The sequence below is a fragment of the Haliaeetus leucocephalus genome, unplaced genomic scaffold (assembly GCF_000737465.1).
Source record: "Haliaeetus leucocephalus isolate CR32 unplaced genomic scaffold, Haliaeetus_leucocephalus-4.0 Scaffold848, whole genome shotgun sequence".
Classification (NCBI taxonomy): Eukaryota; Metazoa; Chordata; class Aves; order Accipitriformes; family Accipitridae; genus Haliaeetus; species Haliaeetus leucocephalus.
Genome location: NW_010973284.1, coordinates 6,489,229 through 6,510,676, shown reverse-complemented (window position 1 = coordinate 6,510,676; position 21,448 = coordinate 6,489,229). Strand labels below are relative to the sequence as shown.

The 21,448-nt window shown below is 40.8% G+C and overlaps 1 protein-coding gene across 1 annotated transcript in view; it reads right to left on the bottom strand.

Moving 5' to 3' along the window:
* The window catches only part of AGBL4 (ATP/GTP binding protein-like 4), a 580,767-nt gene that overhangs the window by 87,372 nt on the left and 471,947 nt on the right, over positions 1–21,448 (bottom strand). The window contains exon 7 of the mRNA XM_010582707.1: positions 15,739–15,891. Coding sequence (XP_010581009.1) covers positions 15,739–15,891 — 153 coding nt within the window. The remainder of the gene's footprint in view (positions 1–15,738; positions 15,892–21,448) is intronic.

The window sequence follows — 21,448 nt, the reverse complement described above, 5'->3', positions numbered from 1 at the left end:
GCATGGCCTAGAGAGACCATTAATGGAAACACAGTTCTGGCACACAGACTATAAATAATGCCTTGCAGACTTTCACAGAATTAATCTCAGTTCACTAGTAACATCAGCTTTTCTCCTCCCCTTTTGGATAACACAAAGAAAGCTTGTCATATGCATGAGTTGAAAGTGAACCTTCCAGACCCTCCATTCTCAAAAGTTAAGCTGGACTATTATTTGGATATTGGGTTCCTTCTCTGTGCTGCGTTCCCCTGTATCATAACCATTCTCCCCCGCCCCTTACCCTGGACTCTTTTAAGCAAAGTAGAAATACAGTGGCATTTACATTTTAGTGAAACTTTCTCACCTAAGATATTTGACTGGTTCTTAAATTAGGTCACACAAATTTCCACTTCACTAACTTAAATGTTAAGTGGGTGTTGCTCTCTGGGTGGAAAAATATACTGCATTATTTTACAGCATAAGCAGCACAGTATAAAATGCAGTATTTTGTGCTATTACTGAAGATCTGGCTTTAAGAACCCTACAGCTTTATGACTATTCATTTGGGGGGTGGAGGGAAGGAATCCAAGTATTTCCATAAACGAGTTTTAGCTCTCCTTTGAAGGCGTGACATCCGGAGACTAAAGGGGAACTCATCTTCAGGTTGATTGAAGTCTCGGAGATTGTTCCTACCAACTAGACAGAAAAATGGATTCTGATTTCATTTTAGTTATCAGACTCTATTCACAACCTCATAACCATTAGACTGTGTCAATCTGGGCTCAGCACAAGACAGTGACCACCACAAAAAAAAAAAAAAAAGACGAAAAAAAAGTTATGCAACTTGTATCTGTTGCATAAAAAGCCTTAATATCTCCTGCTTTAAGGCTTTTATGTTGCTAGTGAAACATAAAGGACCCTTAACATTGCTTACTGTTCAGTCATTGTGCCCCCGGTGAATTCTTTGAGCTAACCAGGGTCCTCCTATTGAGCCTTAAGGCTAGTATCTTTTCTTGCTAACACAATGTTAGTATTTATCAAGTCCATCTCTTTTCCAAAACAGGGAAAATAAGATTTCTTTCTTATTTTAAAAAAATAGATGCAATGGTTCAAAATGTAAAACTTCTCTAGACTGAGAAAATCAGACTAATACTGAAATGAACAACAATTTTGGATGAATAGTGTATACCAGAAGATATGAAGAATGGAAATACCTGTGGGTTTATTAACATTCTGAATGGTTTGAAGTCTCTCTCATGTTATAAAAAGGAAGGCTTTCCAGGTTAATTAGAAAAAGATGGCATTGGGTTTCTTATTAGCATTATATATAGGAGTTTCCAAATGCAACGTGTTGTCTTTGTGGTAACATAATATTTAGCTTTGTGGTAAATTGTACACAGAATGCATTCTGCTATGTACATATCATATCATTTCCTCCAAATTACATGGCAGAAACCTTGAGGATATTCTGAATAACTATGGGACAGGGAGGTAAAGTGCTCATAAGGACTGATGGGGAAATTAATTGTTAATATGATATATGGAATAAAATACTTAAGGAGGTCTACAAGAGGGAACGTTCTCTGACTTCCTGCAAAAGAAGCCTTCAAAAGACTACCGAGACCCTGAAACTGAGGGAAGCTTTGTCTTCAGTTAAACTTCAGAAACATAAAGGAAGATGATCAGGCTCTGGGGATTGCTTCATAAGTCAAGTAAACATTGATTTCAATGGATCATGCTTCATGTTCAAATGAATGCCTGTGGTGCAACTTTCAATGCATGAAAGCATCAGCTGATGAATATGGGTGTATGGAGCCAGCTCAAAGGAAGAAAACAAACATGTCAGAAGATGGTATTTTGGTTTGTGAGGAGAAGCATCACTCACAAGGGGAATGAGCTGATTCTATGGCTGTGTTTGGCACAGTGAAAACGAGGAATATGTCAGAGAAGTGATTCAGGGCAGACATTAAGGACAGAAGTATTCCAGTGATTAGGAGACTCAGTTACTGATATGGAGTATCTATGAAGATTATGGAATCTCATCAACTATGTTTAAGAACAAATTGGACATGTATCTGCTAAGTATAGTTCATGTCTTTGGGATACAGTTTGGACATGAGGTCCTTTTCAGCTCTATTTCCCATTATTTCAGTCATCAGGCTAGATGAAGGTTATGAGTTGAATTCCTCATAGATGATTCTTGAGATAAATCTTACATAATATTTTCATCACAGTTCTTGGCACAGTAAAGGAAGACCATGCCAACAAAATTTGCTGATGACACACTGTGGAATGAATCATCATTATGGAGGAGGCTCTGAATATCATACAAAAAAAAAAAAAAAAAAAAAAACAGTGGGATGACTTTGAGGACCGGAGTGATAATAGTCTGAAACTCAACTGCACAAGTGCCAGGTCATGTACTCAGAGCCTAATAAAAAACAATCTCTGCTATAAGCTGAAACCTCATCAGCTCGAAATAGATGAAGAGAGAGTCTGATGTATTACTTCACTGAAGTGATTTTTGCTTTCTGGCAGAAAATAACTCAGAGTTGGGTCTAGTTATTGGCAAAATTATACTTGCCATATTTCAAAAGTGAAGCATAAGTAGTTTAAATAATTGGAAGAAGGTTTTGTAAATGGCAGAAAAAAAGAAAACAAGATTTGGATCTTTCCAGAGTTTCAATTTTTATAATGCTATTTTGTGGGGTTTGGGGTTTTTGGTTTTGTTTTGTGGGATTTTTTTCTTTCTTTTTTTTCTTTCTTTCTTTTTTTTTTTTTGAGGGGGGGTTGTTTAATAGAATAGTTCCAATTTCAGCTGTGCAAAATTACTTGAAATGGCAATGGCATTAATAAAATCGCCTGTTCATTTCTTTGTCAGGTAGTGCCACACTTCCAGGAATAAAAAGAAGCTGAACCTTCATTTAGGTGCATAAATGTAGATTTTGGAGGTTAACTTTGTCCTCATTTTGAAAAAAATCTGATGTCATAGACCAACTTGATGTCTTGAGTAAAAAGTAAGATCTCTGACTTGACTCAAGAGGTTTGGGGTAGAGAAAACATAAAATAAACCTTTCAAATATGAACACATGCATGTTTTGATACAGCAGCTTGGGCTTGGCTCTAAAGCAAATGCTATATGCCAGAATGTGATTTGATGTTTTAGACGAAAAGAAGAAAATTAGTTGAATTTTCTTGAATCTGTAATGACAAAGAAGGGCAGCAGGTCCTTGCTTGAGTCCAACCTTCTACCCACTGTTTCAAGTTGAGATAAATGGAGTGGAGAAATAAACAGGCAAAATTTTGACTCCTCACCAGAACTGATCTTGACAACTGATAATGCTCAAACAAAGGCTATGAAAAGCCACGTATTATCATGGCAAACAAAGAGCCTTTGCATGCACATTTATTTAATCAAATTCTAATCTGGGGAAAATGGGGAGGTGAGGGGGCGAGGGGGGCAAGAGGGGAGAAAGAACACAGATAAAGTTGTCCGCAAATGAGTCTCTTGTTTTTCTGGGAGAATCTATTGCCCTAAACTCCTTGCAAAGCTGAACTGAAGTCATCATTAAGCAAATGCACTGAGCAGGCACAGCAGGAGAACAGCTAAACAAATATTTATTTCTCCAAGGCTGAATCGCATGGGAGTGTCAACAACAGCAACAGCAAAAAGTACAAAGTCTGGAGGGTGGGAAGAAACACCAAAGACTTTGAAGTTCTTAAATAGGGATATCTGTACAAAATCAACAGTAATTCGTTATTAAAATGCACTGATACATTAAAGCTCACAGAAGGACTCTGTTTCCCAGATTGTGTGAGAAAAATTCAGTGAACAAATAGCTATCTACAGGGTTAGGAGGTGCCAAGCAACAAGAATCCAGTGTTAAAAGAGCAGAGCAGGAAGAATGAAGGACTCCCGCGCTTTCTGGTGGGAAGAAACCCATCAGAAAACTACACCTGGATTTTACACACACTTGAGAGCCTTAAGATGTGCTGACCCTCTCTCTACATCTCAGGCATTAGTGGCAGCTTCCCCAGGCCTTCCTACCAGATTTCATTCCTCCTCCACATGCTATGCTGAATACCTTCTGTATGACCAGTTTCCCCATTGGGAATGACAGTGATCAGCCAGGCAGCACAAAGAAATTTGTGAACCAGTTGGACCTTATTCAGACATTGCAACAGACAAAGAGATGTGTGGAAGGAAATAAGAAAAAAAATTGCAAGCAAATTCTTTCTGGAGTGATCTCAAAGCAGAAAAAAATTTGGCCCTTGGTTAGACCTCTCAATGTACCAGAACCCCTGTCTCTAGGGCAGTCTTGTCTCTTGGCTGGTAAGGACGCTCTCAACCACACAATGTCTCTCCTCAGTGAATTCAGCCCACTGGTAGCTAGCTTACAAGCTCAAAAGCTTAGACAGCTCCCATACGGCTGAGGGATACTCTTGGTTTCTTGGCACCGCTCCATCGTCCTGCTAACAACTACTGAAATGAATGCCCTGAGGAGTCCATATTCATAAAGTACGGGCAGGCAGTTTACTGATTGCCTCTGCATGCCTGTATCAATCTATCACAAGAGTGGCTCCAAAAGACCAAGAAGGGAAAACAATGCATTTCTCACACATCCGAGACTGAATTTTCCCAAGTCCACCCTTTGGCACCCTGATGGACTAGGAATCTGAGTGGTTCTGCTTGGTAGGACCTCCTTCTCAGCTTATGTGTGACTTTGCAGGGGACTTGACTTGCTACAGCATCAGAAAACCTAAGGTTGCACAAAAGGAAAACTTGGAGGCAAAACCCGGTAAATCTGGGTCCACTGTTCAGTGGAAGAAGAGATGCCAGAAAGGGCTGAAATGTCAAGCAGGCTCAGTGTCCAGCCAGTGATAGATGGTAGCTTCAGTTCTACATTTCGCTGATGGTAGGGCAAAGGGACAAGGTACAAAAGGGTGCTTTCTCATACAGGGCTTGTTGAGGAATGAATCTTTGTCATCTTCTGAAATTGCTCAAGACATTAGGGAGAAAAAGGATCAAGGTATGACCACAGTGCAAGTCAGACTTTGCCAGGTTTGTAGCATGGGAACCAGGGTATAGACTGCACATCACTTATGATCAATCCTAAGGTGTTTCTCCAACCCAGCAAGAAAGGAAACAACAAGGTACAAATGACTCAAGAAAGTAATTAGGAGAGAAATCAGCAACCAGACAGAAATCTGGTCACAGGCTTTGACAGATTGAGAAAGATTAATTTCTGATGTAGCAAGGTCTAGGAGGTTCCTGAAATCCAACAGATAGATTTTACCAGCTGTTCACATCTACTGCAACACAACTGATTGTTTGTGTGCCCATGGAAAGAAGTAGCAAACTGCATATATCTTCAAAAACTTGAGCTCTAGTGTGCACATGAATGTTTCCCAGAAGATCATTTGTCCTCACAGAGTATCTGCATGAAACTCAAAATAAAGAGATCTTCCCATTTACTGATATAGATAGATGATGTAGATCCAGGAAATGTTTTACAAAAGGACGTAGCATGTTCAACTGCATGCTCACAAGAATCAGAGAATCATGTTAGAAATCCTTCCTGGAGAACAGCAGAGACATAAACACCAAGAGGATTCATAATTAGAGAATGGTTTCATATTACAACACATAATTAAAATTATGCTAGATCACCCTATGCCATTTCCATTTGGGAAATAAGCTGTATTTCACAGCTGAGGCTAACTATTCCTAAAAAAACCCAAACCCCCAAACCAGAAAAACTGCCCGCATTTTGCTTGTTCTGTAGTTGAGCAATAAACCCTTTACCTACTGGGGTAAACTGGGATTATGCATACAAATTGCTTCATGTTCTTCACTTATCAGCACCAGCAATGGCCAAGTGTAATCAGGACTCAATTACAACCTCACCAGAGTTTTCTGCTGATGCTGCTCTTATAGCTGAAGAGCAAGCTTTTCTTCTAAAAGAAGATAAGACCTCTAAAAGAGGTCTGACCTCTATGAGCCTTCAACTCTCTGCCCTAGTGTAGCGAAAAAGTGATAATAAAAGAGTTAGTAGTTAGTGCTCTAGAAAAAAGGAATGACACACTTGTCATCAAGGAAGAATAGACGTGCCATTGGGAAATGGACTGGAGCCCAGACAATGTCAAATCCATCTTGGTGAAGAGTTTTACAGTATCAGCTATAACTCACTCTCATTTTCTAGAATGCTTTATTGAAGTCTGCAAAAGTTAGAAAGAGAGCACAGCAATGCACTGGCTTTGAAATCTTTGTCACAGAAGATTGTAAATAGCAATATCACAAATTGTGACTCTTCTGTTTGCCCCTCTACAGGGTGGTCTAAGAGGGATGCAACTGGCAGCTCACTTTCCTCATATGGATAGAGCTAATTACTGCTACGGTGTGCCCAGCAATCACTGCTTTGACCCTGCCATTCTTGCAGCCAGTAGCCCATCAAGCTATTTTACAAGCAAAACTTTTCTCCTTATGTCTCTGGAAGCACTGAGGAAACTTCTCACTTCAAAACTAAGTTAACTCTCTCCTCACACCCACCTCTCACCAGCTCCATTAACTCTCTTAATAGACTGGAAAGCATATGTGTTAGTGTTTTTTGTGATAGACTATCAACTCCATGCCAACTGGGTCTGGAGACTTCGAAATCATGGCATTTGGGAGGCTTCTATCAGGCAGCCTTCTTCCAATTTATTTTACAAACAAGCTGCAGCCAGCATCTGAAATGTAGATGGGATTATTTAAAAAAAAAAAAAGAAAAAAAAAAGAAAAAAAACATCCCAAAGGCAGAAAGCTGATCTGAAGGAGGTAGCAGGCAAAGAGGAAGGATTCTGGGAGCAGAGATGTGGTAAAATGAGAACAGAGCTCAAAATTACTCCCTGATTCATCTCGACTTGCAGCTTTGCCGTGTTTCTGATGCACAGGAGAAAAATGTATTTCATCTCAAAATCACTTGTGACTACTGAAATTCAGGAAAAGAAGGTTTTGAAACGTTCAGGATCATTTCAAAGAGGGATTCCATTACTTAGAGTTTTTCCAGATCTCTTAGGTACAGCCAGATTGGACTGATATTCCTGTGAAAAGGGCTCACTCACTCTCACTGACAGCTCTGCAGTTGACAGCATTTTGTTTCATAACTTTTGTGCCTCGTAGGAAACACTGAGGTGGGCAGCAAACTTTGAGTTTAACAAGGGAATATTCTCTGAACTAGAATTTTATTTGCAGAAATCTGAGAAAAGGCGTGCAGAGGAGATCTGAAACAGTTTGACCTGTCCTAAGAATGTGAGAGAGAAAAGCCTGAAACTGAAACCTGAAGACCAAATAGCCTGAAATCCTAAGAGATTTTCACCATTCTACTACCCCTCTCCTTTTGCCTTCTTCCTCCTACTCAGTGGAAAGCAGACAGCAATCACCCTTTCTTAAAGGCAGCATCACATTGTAGGAGTACCATGAACACAACCTGCCTAGCACCACATTGTCAGGCTTTAAAGTGCAATTCTCCTCAGAGAAATAACAGTTTAAAGGTACTTTGTCACCACACACACATCTGCTCCCTGAGGGGCTTCATTATCCCTTTAATGTGTAGTGAAGGAATACCAGATCTTTCCCCCTCCCCATCCCTCCCAAGTGTCTTTCAGTCATGCCTGCTTAAGTTTGCTGATAAAAACACATATTTGCATGGTCATTAGCAGAGGGCTTGGAAGGAGGGAGCTTTATAAGCTCTCAGTTTATGCCTCAAAACCAAAACTATCAAATGAGCTCCCTTTTTGGAAACTCTGTAGTTGGAACATCAACTGGGTTTCATGCTTCAGGGTTTCAGTTGTTCACCTGCGAGAACTACAATAGCTGCATTTTTTTTTTTCCACTGCTCATTAATATCCACGCTCTGCTCTCTACAGTGCTCTGGCATGCAGCTCCAGGACTGATGGAGGTCTCTGCAGCCTGCTGCCTGTCTCTGCACCTTGTACCAGTTACACTGGCAGCACCAGTGCAGGGATTTGGCCTGCATTTTATGTTCCCCAGAATTCATCTTCACATGCACTGAAACTGGTTGTACTCGCAGCTCCCACCTCCCTGAGTGCTACAGCACTGAAGATGCTTATGGAGTTCACTGGCTTCAGCGTAGCAGCTAATGCAACTGGAACCCAAATCAGCAGCTCTTCTGAGAGAGCTTCTTAAACAACTCCCAGCAGCCAAACAAAGCAGGGTGGTGATGTCCTTACCTGAGACCACCACCAAGTCAGTCAAGGGCTCCCCTACAGAGTTGAGCAGCCCATCACAACCTACTCAGAAAAGGCAGCAGAAGGAGGCAAATTTCACCCCATCCTCTAAACAAACCTCAGTTGGAGCTCCTTATGCCCCTACATTCCACCACCCCAAACACACACACACACACACACGTGCACGCACACACAGTGTACTGTTTCCCAAAACATACTTCCCCCAATCCTCTCGGCTCCATCTTCAGTGAGTCTGCTTCTCCCTGTCACCAGAAGTGCACTTAGCCACATGCGACAATGTCACCTACTCAACCATTAACCTATGCACAAACCCATCATCCATAAACCAGAGGATTAGTCTGGAACTTATCTCCCTTTAAAGAGCCAGCCCAAGCTGTGACCAGTCATATACACAAATAAGGGATCTGCAAATGCTTCAGGGTAATAACGAAGATCCATTTTTTCCCCCGTTTTTTACTAATAGCAACCTCTGCTTCTCAGAGCACATCCTTCCCCAAAGATGCCAAAGCTGGCATTTCCTAGTCTAAGCTCTACAGAATAATCACACCATTTAGAATATAACTCGTGTCTCTGGAGTTCTCAGTTTCCCTATTTGTCAGTAGAAAACGAGACGTTTCCTCAAAATGTACAATAAAATAGCCTCTAGCAATAGCCTGCAATGCTTCTCTTTACAGTAGTTTTATGAGTGTGTGTGCAGTCTCCTGGGAGTGCTTTCATAATCATTTATACAAATGACAGAAACTTAGGACAATGAGAAGCAGAAAGGGAAATACAGCCATCATGCATGCAGTTGCTTTGAGTAGTCTTTCTGCAGAAAAAGTGTTTTGCTCTGTGGCAGAGACGTTCTGCTCACTTGTAGGTCTAAATCAGGAGATTACAACCCCTCCTAAGGAGGGGCAGCATGCTGTACACTGGTCCCAGAGCAAACCAGTACAGCCCATTGCTCAAACTCCCGGGCTCTCTCGCTGCTCCGGAACAGTTCTCTGAAACAGACTTGTATTCTACATATGTTAAAATAACATATAGTTAAAGAGGTAACACCCAGCAAGAGATCCTGGGAGGGGGACAGGTGTCCAGTTCTTAACTGACTTTCTACCTTTTTCACAGCACGGTTTGTCCCAGCTGGGTGAAATTTGCAGCACTCTGCAAGAGAGGTAGCTTGCATTTGAATGTTAAGGAGCTCCTTTCATTTGTGCTACTCTGAGAGGCTGTCACCTGCTCCCAGCTTGTTGACATTAGGTAAGAGTAATGATGGTCTTTGAAAATACACCATAAAATTGCTATGAAAACTTGTTTCTTCTGTGGATATTCAAACTTTCTACCTGTTTGGGAATGGAGAAGGGACTGTCAACTCTCATACGAACAAACAACACAGCAAGAAGGTACTGAAAGAAAATCCATTTACTCAAACACTTCCCCCCCTCTCCTTTTCTTTGCAATACAAATTAATTCAACCCTCTGTATAAAAAGAGGGGTGGACTGGTTGGCACAATGTAATGGAGCAGTTTCACTTAGCTGTGACTCTCCAGAGGACAGAGTTCTTGTGAAACCAAAACCTATAATGCTTAGAAGCACAGGCTTTACAGTCTGTTCCCTGTGCCACCAGAAACATGTTTCCTCTCTCCCCTCATCCAGCCTCCAGAATAAATAAATAAACAAACAAACAAACTTATGGAGCAACATGTCCAAGAAGCAGCGAGCAGAAATGCATCCCAGAGGGGTGCTAAAGCATATAATAGCTGTATTTGTCTTCCTGGAAATGCCCTGGTACAAGACAACAAAAAAGAAGGTAGGATCATTTGTTGTGCTCAGGTTTTAAGAGATCTCTGAGTAGATCTGTTAAGCTTGCATGATGTTAACAAAACCTACCTGAATGTAACACCTTTTGTCTTTCTGGGACAAGGGTCTTTTTTGCTGAAACAGTGGAGAGGTGCTTAAGAGACGGTGGTGCAAGTGAGTATGGATTTCACTTCAGGGTGAATGCTAGGTCTGAGCAACTTGCTCGCTGCTCCCCCTTCCGTGCTCAGCCACATGCAACACAAACTGGTTCTTTATTTTGGAATAGATTATTGGGTTTTGATCATTCATTGTTCTTGAGCTGTTATTACCCCCTCAGACACTTGTGCCAGCACTTCCTTCAGACATGGCCCAAAATGCACTGGGATTAGTAATAGGGATCACAAGACTAAGAGGGAGATGTCCAGCCAGGGTAAGTGATAACAGCCCAGCAAGGCTGCCATGGGTAGATGGGAGGAGGTTTCCTGGAAGGAACACATCTTCTCTAAGAAAGCTTGGATGGATGAGGGGAGTGCTACGGAAATGAGAAGAATAGACAATAAACAATAGAAAATGTAGATAGATTAAAAACTTTTCCTTGGTTGCTCAATTTTAGATATCCAGGCTAAAAATAGCCAAAACAAACCAACCAAACAAAAAAACACAACAAAAAGTACTAGGGCAACTCATTCCATATCTGAATTTTCTCACATTGCTGAGACAATGATAGTCTCAAAAATATGTTTTAGGTCACAGCATTATGGCACTGGGGTTAACAACATGTTTCCCTAAAGGAAACTGGGTGGCTTGTTCAGAGACTTCACTGTTGAGTGTGTAGCATGGTGTAAAATGTAAGGAACTGCTGACAAAAACCAGACTGGCACTTTGGAGACCTGGGTTTTATTCTCCGATTTCCTCAAGCGAGTCACTTCCTGCCTACTCTCTGTCTCTTTCCCAGCATGACTCTTGGAGTTGTGGACTTTCTCAGTAGTTACCCAGTGCCCAACATAACAGGACCCCAAGTTTTTATCAGGGTCTTTGGCTAACCACGGAACACAAAGGATGACAAACAGTATTGCTAAGGAAGGTGCTCTGCTGGGAGGTTGAATACAAGAAAATGAAATGAGAACTCAAAGGTATCCCAACTACCACCAGTTCGGAGTCCAAAGGAAAAAAAAAAAAAAAACCAACAAAATTAAGCCAAGTGCCTCTGGCCAGTCTTTCTCCTTTAACTGCAAAGAGAAGCAATCTTTACAAAGTGATAAAGCCATCCAAGAATGGCTGTGGTTATTTCCTTTAAATGAACCAGAGAGAACAGATGGTCTCCTCTCATACTGTCACAAAGGTCAAAATTAGCCACCCCTAAGACTAGCAGGTTCTTGAAATGCTCAAGTGCTTGTGTCTGGTTGGTATGACTAATCCTCTCTCCAGAACACGAAAGGTCAAATGAAGAACACCCCTCCAAATACTGCAACAACTCCTAGCCATGGCTGATGTGTAAGGTACTCAGACATGGTGTCAACAGCTGCTCCTAAAACCCAATGAGTCAGCCTTTCAAAAGAGCTTGTCAGCTCTCCCTGTTAGAGCTTTCATACAGATTATATTTACTCCCCAATGTTTAAAAATATCCCTCTTAAACCTTGAAAATATAAAACATTTTCCTTGCAGAATTTGTCCTTTTTCCCCAAACAGCTGCCCAAGAATGTCTCATGTATTTACTTGGGAGCAAAACTTCCTAGCTCTTCTTTCACTTTCCTCTTCACATGCTGACAGCTAAACCAAAGGCAGGCCTCTGTTTCTGAAATCATGTACAAATGAAGAATTTCTGGTCCCTTTCACAACTTTCACCTGCAAACCACAGTCAGCCTTCCAGAGTGCTGTGAGGTTAAGTGTTCTGCTCAACAGATAGGGTACAGAGACATTGGGTGACTTGCCTTTGGTCCTACAACAGGCATGCAGGCTCAAATCCCCTATCCATCCCCTACTCTAATCACCAATCTCCCTTGGATGCTGTCATTTAAATAAAAAGGCCTATTGGAAATGACAGGTGAAGAAAGCAGTCCAGGCATGAAATGCACTCTAAAGTATATTAATAGAAAGTTGCCAGACAAAACGGCACAAGGCATTTGATCGCATCGTCTTAGGCTTGTTGTTCATGCTCCTTTGCATCTGGCTGCGTGATTTCTGCCAGATTCTCGGCTGGAGGAGCAGGCTAGGATTTGCCTGCTTTCCCTAACCCGTGCCGGGCTCAGCTGCAATCATGCAGAGCACTGAAAGAAATCCCTTTGAGTCAGGATTCATTCTGAACATGTAAAACCCAGACAAATGACTGCTTCTCCAAAGTGAATCCCATTTCACAGCAAGTAGGTTATTAGTGTGGAACTCCATACAAGTAGCCTGCATTCAAAAGCCCTCTGCATTATTAATAGAAGATGAGCTTTTGACATCAAAGGAGAACCATTATGTATGCTAAACGGTGGCAAAAATTGTACCCGCACTTCAAACCTTTTCAGTTCTTTGTCCCTTGTAAATCAATCAAGGTTGACAGATGCTTTAAGGAGAGTAATCTTTTCAATGATACTGTCAATGGATAACATAATGGAACATTGTCTCTGTGCTGTGTGAAGACATGGAGCTAGTCAATTATGGACAACACTTCATGCAGCCGCCAGTTTTCACTTGAAGTGCTGCTGTTGAAGTATTATAATCCCAACAAATGGCCGCAGCAGCATACAATGTAAATGAGACCTCCTGAAGCTTTGGAAAATTAATTAGTAACAACAGTGGTCCATTCCCACACTTTCAAACACCAGCCTGGTAATGTTAACGATGCACTTCCCCCCTTCCCTTTGAGCAGTCAATAGGGCATATTTACATACACTATTTTTAATCTTCAACACTTTTTTCCCCCCTTTTTAAATGCAGGAAGCTCTGGATTCCTTTCCTCTCTTTCGAGCAGCAAACTTCACCCCTGATATTTCCAACCAGTCAAATAACCCACATGGCTGGAGCTGAAAACAAGAGAACAGAGACTTGCCCACTTGGAGACAGCAGTAATATCCACTCCTCTTGCTTCACACACGTCGGACACTTTGTGGCTGTCTCTGTTTCCAACACATCTATCCCCTCAGCTGCCCTGAGAAGAATGGCTTGGATGGATGGCAGGGGAAAAGCTTCCTGTCTCAAGAGACCAGTAGGATGTGAGTTGAAAGCCAGATGTACTGAGTGCCAGCAGCACCTAGGTCAAACTGTGGTGCACTGGATGCCAACGTACGTATCCCATTGCCAGCTTCTACAGAAAGGCGACTGAGAGTCAAAGGGGAGAGACTGCACTGTTTATTTAGCTATTGGCTTCTATTTCCTACATCATTTTCGCAAAGATTTTCCCTTTGTCAACCAAGGCTTGCGCTAAAAGGAATACTTAATCTCCTACAGTAACAGAGAGAAATCCCACACTTGAGCACAAAATTTCTGAACCCCTATCATTTGCAGGTTTTCATTACTATGATCTGCGAATGCCCTCTTATCTATAATGTGGTTTTGAAACAACCAGGTGCAGATAAGAAACTCAATCACTGAGGTCTTCTTAGACAAGAACTGGCTGTTCCTTGAACCCAACTCCCTGTTCCCCAGGCTCCAAGCAGCTGGGAACAGATGCAACTGCTGTCCCTCCTCATTTTGTATGGATTTGGTCTTCTGCACTCTGGACAGTTTTCCAAGAAGCCCTGAAGAAAGCTTCACACTGCAACAGTCCCCCGAACCCCCAAGACATACAGACAATGGTTAAACAATACTATGAGGCAACAGAGGAAGCAACAGCATCCATGCATCCTCCCAGGCATTACTGGGCCAGCTGCTACTGCTGATCTCAAGAAGAAAAGGGACATGTTCGGTCTACTAGAGGCCCCCTTCCTGGGAATAGAAAAGACAGAGCAAAGGGTATCTTCTGCCTAGCCTTAGAGAAGTCAGAGACTGATCCAAACTTCTTCCAACTCTTGCATAAAACAAACTACCATAGGATAGAGAAACAGACAAGAATCAGGAGGTTTCGATTCCTCCTTCCTTTTGCTGGAACAGATCTGTCAAGAAAACAGTGGCACAACTCCATTTCTATACTCACTTCCCACTCAAACTCCACAGTGCAATATGCACAAAAACAAGACAAAAAAATTCTCTACTGCATCTCGATGAGAAAGCTTTAGGCTAGCATTCTTGCCATGATGAAAATGGCCTTTTTTTCAATTACAGTTTCTTTTGCTCTGCAGACTCGTCTGCTTTTGTATCTGTTTTTAGATTTTGTTTCTCTAGAGCTAAACACATGGAATGCTGCAGGGTCCCTAGCCCCCTCTACCCACCACCTCTGCCACAAGCTGGTTGGGATGGCACTGCAGAGGAGGCAGACACCATGCCCCAGATGTCCCCATCTTTGAGAGGAGACTCAGGTTTATCTCTCAGTACCAGGAGGATGAAGTATAAGCAAAAAGGGGACAGCAGAGACTGGGAAAACCTATGGTAGGTAACAAAGACGGTTAAGAACATAAAAGACAAAATCAGGGACCAAACAGTAGGTTCTTCTGCTCTTCTCTGCCTGGTGGAGGATTCCAAAATAATTCTTTATTGAGCCTGTTCCTATTATATAGCTGCCAAATGTCATCCACTGCTTTTCCTCCTCACAGCTCATGGCTGGAAGTTCCCACTGCCTTGGCTGAGATGCATTTCTGAATATTCCTTATCCCAGTCAAAGCAAAATGGGACACCAAACACCTCTTTGTTTGAAAGACTGTCCACTTAAGCAAACATAGAGTGCACAGCTTGAAAGAGAGCAAGGGATAGCTGTATAGAAGTAGCTTAGGTGGCAGCTCCACAGGTGTCTAAGGTGGGCCAGGAGAAGCAAACAAGCAGTTGCAGGCAGGCTTGGGCGTTGTGTGTTCTACTTGCACAGCTTTCAAGGAAAACTGATGCACAAAAGACACTATGGAAAGGGCCAGGATGTCATGCTTGGACACAAAGCTGAAACACACTGGACCAGAGTCTTAAATCTACTGACTTCTGCAGAGCTACTGCAACCTATGTGTGCTAACGATCTGTTCTAGTCTATTTGAAACTTGCTCTAAAAACATATGCCCCTTTCCAACTCATTTATAGGAGTTTACCATTTATTTCCAATATCCAGAGATACCTACACACATACTTTCTTCCAAGTTACAAGACATGTATTGAGCAATTGCAGATTCTCTTGTAGAATAGTTTTTTATGGTGATATCAAAGAATTTAAAAAGCATAGATTGCCTTTGTCACAACTTTCAACAGAAAATAATCTAACCTTTTATTTCAAATTTATTATTTTTACTTCCATTTGCTATTATATTATTTAAAGTGTACAACTAAAAAAAATGTGCCAATATAATATAAACAATAAAACAATAAAGCTGATCCCGTTGATCAAAAGACAAAAGATCTTCTGTTAAAAAAATAAGTGTTCCAATAATTCAGAACCAAAGATTACAACATAGAAGATGAAGAACCCATGTCTGTTCATGTGTCTAATGACAATATATAAGATCACAACTTACCACTTTTGGATAACATACGAGGGAAGGTGGTAGATAATAATGACAAAAATTTTAAGTAGCTTATAGTCATATTAAAATACAATTCACACAATCCAATTAAGCCAGAGATTTAGCACTAAAAAATAAATTAGGAAAAAAAATTAAGAGAAACATTGCTTACATAAGAGAAGTCTTCGGCATTCTGACAGAGTAGCTTGGGAAAAACAGCCTGTCGCTGAAATCTTTCCTCGTCTTCAAAGATGTTGCCATACATGAAGCCATTCATCATGGTAGAGTGGGCATGGATGTCAATATAGAACTCCAGGTTAATCTTCTGTTGAGGGAAAACAACAACAAATAAAAACATTCAGCATGAGATAAATCATAACTGTGTTACGTAGGTGAAGCCTCCCATAAATCCAATACTGCCATCCTTGAATCTAACCATGGTGCCAGCATCAGAGCGCCATGCTAAAGACATTGCTTTGATCCATCCAACTATTCACTCCTCTTTGTGAGTGCATGTGAGATGCAACACAGGACCATGATAGACATTTCTTTACTTGTTCTGGGAAGACTGGAGCATTTATGCAGCACAGGACACTGTGCAAAATAGAGCCAAAGCATTATCCTTCGCTTTGATACAGGGCTTAGTGCCACTGATGAAATATGCACCTTCCAGTTCTAGAGCATGATTGTTTGGGCATAGCTTTGCCATCTCTGCACAGTTCTGCATCACAAGATGCAGATGTACCCTTCTGCCAGGAAAGACAGGCTCAAAATTGTGTAAAAAAGACTTCAATATTTCCTGTGCAGTTTATTTCGGTTTCTAAGGAGGAACACCGCAAATGTTTTTGTCTTACTCTGCTTTGTAGGGTAATTCAACAGAACAACTCCCAAAAGCAAGTGCCTTGAATGCCTCTGCTTGTGATCCCACGCGATTCTGCATCAACTCTTGCTTCAAAAGAAAACACCAGGACCCCCTAACACAGAAGCGCCTGCTCTCCCCCTACCCTTCCTGGATTGGCAATTCAGTGTCGGAAGGCTCTGTAAGGAAATGCTGCTCAAGTCTCCAGTCCAGGGACACATCTTTTTCCTCACACCATATAATAGGCAATACTACTTCCCCTGCCATCAGCGGCAAAGAGTGAATGTTCACCTTGATCACCATGTATAGTGCCATTGACAGCAGTGAGAAGGCAACATCCAGTACTAAAAAGTGCTACTAGAGCAGATGCCACTGGATTACCCAGAGTTTCCCCGAACTCTTGCAACTTCTGGTCCTGAACAAATGGTGCTCTGTGACTAGACAGTGACAAACCCATGCCTGTCACCTGGCCATCATGGGGCCAGTAAGAGCCTTCCTAGTGACCAGAGGGTTACAGTTTAGATCTCCCTGCCCCAAGAAGGGGATGGAGAAGAGCTCTGTTAGCAGGACAGGGGTTACGATACTTAGCCCTGTACCCCTTGGTGGCAAATAGGGACCCTGGTGAGTAAAATACAACATGGGGCTCTCCAGCCACATGTCTTCTCTGCACACAAAGCTTGCTCAGGCTACTGGAGAATACTGAGCTACAAGACGGTCCAATGTAATACAAACACAGTTTGTATTATGCAGTTCATGTGACAGCAGTGTCAGCTCTTCTAGAGAGTCTCTGATGGGGGGAGAACATCATTTGGTACGTGAAACTAATATGATACAGATTTACTTTCCCTTGGCAGAAAACCAATGTACAATACACAATGACTGTTTAGTTTAATTAAACGGCCTAGAGAGAGTAATACTGTATCTTATTAAGCCTCTCCTATGTTAAAATGTTAGCTAATGCAATATCAATATCTGACCATGCTTCATAGGAAAAGGAACATTTGATTGTATTTGACTCTAATACAATAAATTGTTTGCTCCTGCCAAAATGTTATGCTGTGCTATAGAGGACCAACACTGCAATAAAGCACACATCTGCTATTCGGAGATATAGCATTGAGGAGAAAGATTAGCATTGACAGGATGAAATACCACATAGGATTTTCTTCCTCTCCAAGCATACAGAAATTAAAACCAAGATTGAGTAATATTATTTTTCATAAGATAATTTCCCCATCAGAAACAGAGTTTGATGAGATCAGATGCACCCTGGCATATCACCATAACACAGAACATATTGTAGGTCTCAAAACAGTGATTTGATGATGAAGTGAGGAGATAATCTAGTTAAACTGGATATTTGTAAAGCATGAATGTCCTTCACATAGAAGTCAGTGACCTAAGTCATACTTATTTTAGAAGAACTAGACAGAATACTTTATAGGGACATATTTACTAATATAAAGTAATTGAGAAGCACAGTGAGTTATATAACAGACTAGTATCATTTGTGTCTTAATACAAATAAAGGTGCTGGTGTACACTGTTTGATTTGTGCTGCGTCATATTATACTTATTCATCCATAGTTATCAAATTGTTTCCAAAAGAAGGTGTCTACAAACAGCAACAAAGAGGCACAGATTACTATGATAACTTTCCGTAGGCTATCCAGCAGGAAATTCACCTGCAGAACATGCGTGACGTGACCCTCAGCTTAGTATTCAATTGATCAAGTCATCCAGTCTAACACAGTATCATTAGAGAATATTTTCTAAACACTCATAGGATTCTTGCTAAAAAAATTGCTGAGGAAAGTGTTCCAGAAAATTTTAGATAATCTCTTGGCATGCTGAAATTTCTTTAAAGATCTTTTTTCATCATCAAAACCATTTTCAGATAGTCTGGTTACAATGGTTATTTGTGAGGGAACAGTGTCCTTCACAGGTATCTCCTTCACCTAAAGGTTAAGCTTCCAGATCACTTATTTGGAAACCATGACATTCAACAGATAGCTCATCACCCAGACAAGTGTTTAAAAACATTTATCCAGTCATTCATTACAACGTATTTCAAAACTAATTTCCTAAGTCAGCCCACAAGAACTATTCAACTGTTTTTTCTGGTCTTTGTTCCTTGCCCTCCTACTGAACATACAAAGAACTCTATTTCATATATTCCTGCCCTCTAAATATAGTCCAAATTTGCAATTGTCCATCCTATTCAGTAAGTTGTTAAACATTGCTAGAGTAATTGCCAGCTAGATGTACTGCTCCCAGACACTGCTGTGTGTGAGCAGAACAGTATTTCAGTGTTTCACATTTCTTTTCTTCTTATCACATTCATTATTTTATCAAAGGGAAACATCTTGAGCATTCTTCATTACAGAACAAAATAATTCAGTGCATTGTTAATATAACACGGGTTCCTAATGGAAAAATTCTCTTTATTCACAGACACAAAGATATTGTGGCCTTAAATTAGACAATAGCAGCCCAGTCACTTGGACATTAAACTCAAAGTTTGCCACCTCGTGCCCCAAGTAGTAGCCAATTTGTTTGCAGACAAGTTTCACAGAATTAAGATATGGTCCTGAACAATAACGGTGTTTCTTCTCTCTCTTTAGAGTCATACATATTCATAAGTACTTTACGTGTAGGAACTGTTTCACCCCCTGCCACACTACAAATTTAAGATAGGGAATAGAGTTTCATATTTCAGTTCTCTGGAAGAATTTGACATAATTACTGATCTCCTGCAATTTAGGCAGGATCACTGAATTAACATTTTATTAAATATATAATGTCACCTACTGATGGGAATTTCAGAAAAATCAGCAGAGAGTTGACTTTCTGAAATTGTTTCTCTTTGAGATAGAATTTTAATGGGAGAATGAGGTTAATAAATGTATGCATGCATTTACATGAGCACATACAAACACACTTAAAACAAAAACCAGTCCTACCTCCTGTTAAAACACAGGGGTATCTGTCAGTATCTACACAGCAGAACCCACCCTGGTTATGGCTTCTAATGTAGCAACATGTACAAGTAAGAATGGGAATCAATTTAGAAGTCTCATAGTCACATTTGCTTCAGCCTTTAAGCAGAAAATAATGAATAACCAGGCTCAAACATCTCTGGATGCCACAGCTGCCTTCTGAGAGACTTACAAGTTACATCCTACGATATGATATTAAACTCATCATTTTCTGCTTTAGAGGTGGAATGCAAAATGATTCAGATGCCTTATAAAAATCATCATGCAATTTAATTCCCTCAAGTGTCTTGCCTTTGTGCTTACAAGCAGCAGAGATTTTCTCTCTCACACTCTCTTTCTTAAGTAAAGCTGTAATTACCTGGATGACCCAGCTTACAGAGTTGGAGAAGACAAAGGCAGACTTGGTCTTTCTTTTCTCTGCGTGTCAAAACAGAAATCACTCACTAGACTGACAGAGGCAATGACTGAGCCCCACTTCCTAGAAAACAACAGTTAACATTCTCCCTTGAAAAGAATGGTCTTTGCCTCTTCTTGCCACTTACCACGTAAAACCAGAATAAATAAATAAGCAAATGAATTTCTGCTCTAACGTTCATTTGAATCCCTGCCTTTGTGACACACACTTTCCACTGTTGTCCTGAGTCAGTCTAAAGTTTCTGGCAGCTTTAGAAATATACATATAAATTAGGAAGGGGAGAAAATCAAAGAAATCACGGATAAAGAGTAAGAGCTCACATTCATTGTCAAGATATGAAATAGTCAAAGTAGCACAGAAACTGGATACTGGTTCATGATGCCATGTAAAGTTTTGAGAAAATATACTCTCACTTGTCTGCATTTTTAATTCATTAGCTGAATGTCTCTGGAAGGTCAGTAATTAAAGAGCAATAGGAAAGAACGATGTTAATAGCTAGTGCTGATATGACCAAAGTTAGATTTTTGAACAGCACAAGTATGATTCTTAAGGAAACAGAGATTTAAAAAATAAATAAATAAATAAAAATCAATAAAAGCTGTAATAAAAGGATAAATGTGCATTGAGCCCAGAACATGAGCCACTAGAGAGACAAATGATGCAGGAAGAAGCCAGCCCTGTCCACCAGCTGTCACTTCAATATGGATTTTATTAATTCTTGGGCATAGCAATTGGTTTAGAGAGAGAGCGTCCAAAAGCCTTCTTCACTCCAATATTTCATACAGGAGATGGGATAAACTCCTTGCAATGTTTTATACAAGCCGCTAAAACCATGGCCTGTCATTAGTGGTAGAGAACATAACAGCTTCCAGGCAGACTTTGCGCTCTTACTGCTAAGCCACTGTTTGAAGCAAACGGACATACAACAGTTGGCACAGCATAAGGAGTTTTCCCCTTTGGGTTCAGAAAAGATTCATAAATTCCCAGACGACCGGCTCTTTGGTGCTTCCTCAGGTCCAGAATCTTTCAAAAGAAAATTCTGCGTAGGTCTCAAATGTATCAATTTTGACATACACACCGTACCCCAAGCTTAGTTATTTTGGCAATGCCTACAGTGGTGACACCAGAAAACACAAGCACAATGTGCTAATAAGCAAAATAAAGGAAAACTGACCATGCAGCATCACATGTTCAGCAGTCTACATTCAGCTAGAAAGCACCAGTCCTGGCCCTTTCAGCTCCAGGGAACTCTGCCCAGTGCCTTGAATCACTCTTTAGGGATGCACAACACTTGTCTCCTGACTATACAAGAGAACATGAGGTGGAATTCAAACTGTCTGGATATGGTTCACATTTTCAAGCTTCCCTTGAAATAAATGGATTTGTATGCCTAGTAAGGTGAATTTTACCCAAATCACTTTTCTTACGTCTATCCTATCCCCATATTTTTTCCCCCAAATTTGAAAGGACAAGCATAAACCCTCACCAAAAAAAAAAAAAAAAAAAAAAAAGTTAAATACTTCCAAGAACATTTTCCTCTGCCATTCTTTATAACCTCTGACAAGTCAGCCCTATAGTGTCATCTCCAGTTTTGCAAAAGATGTAAGTG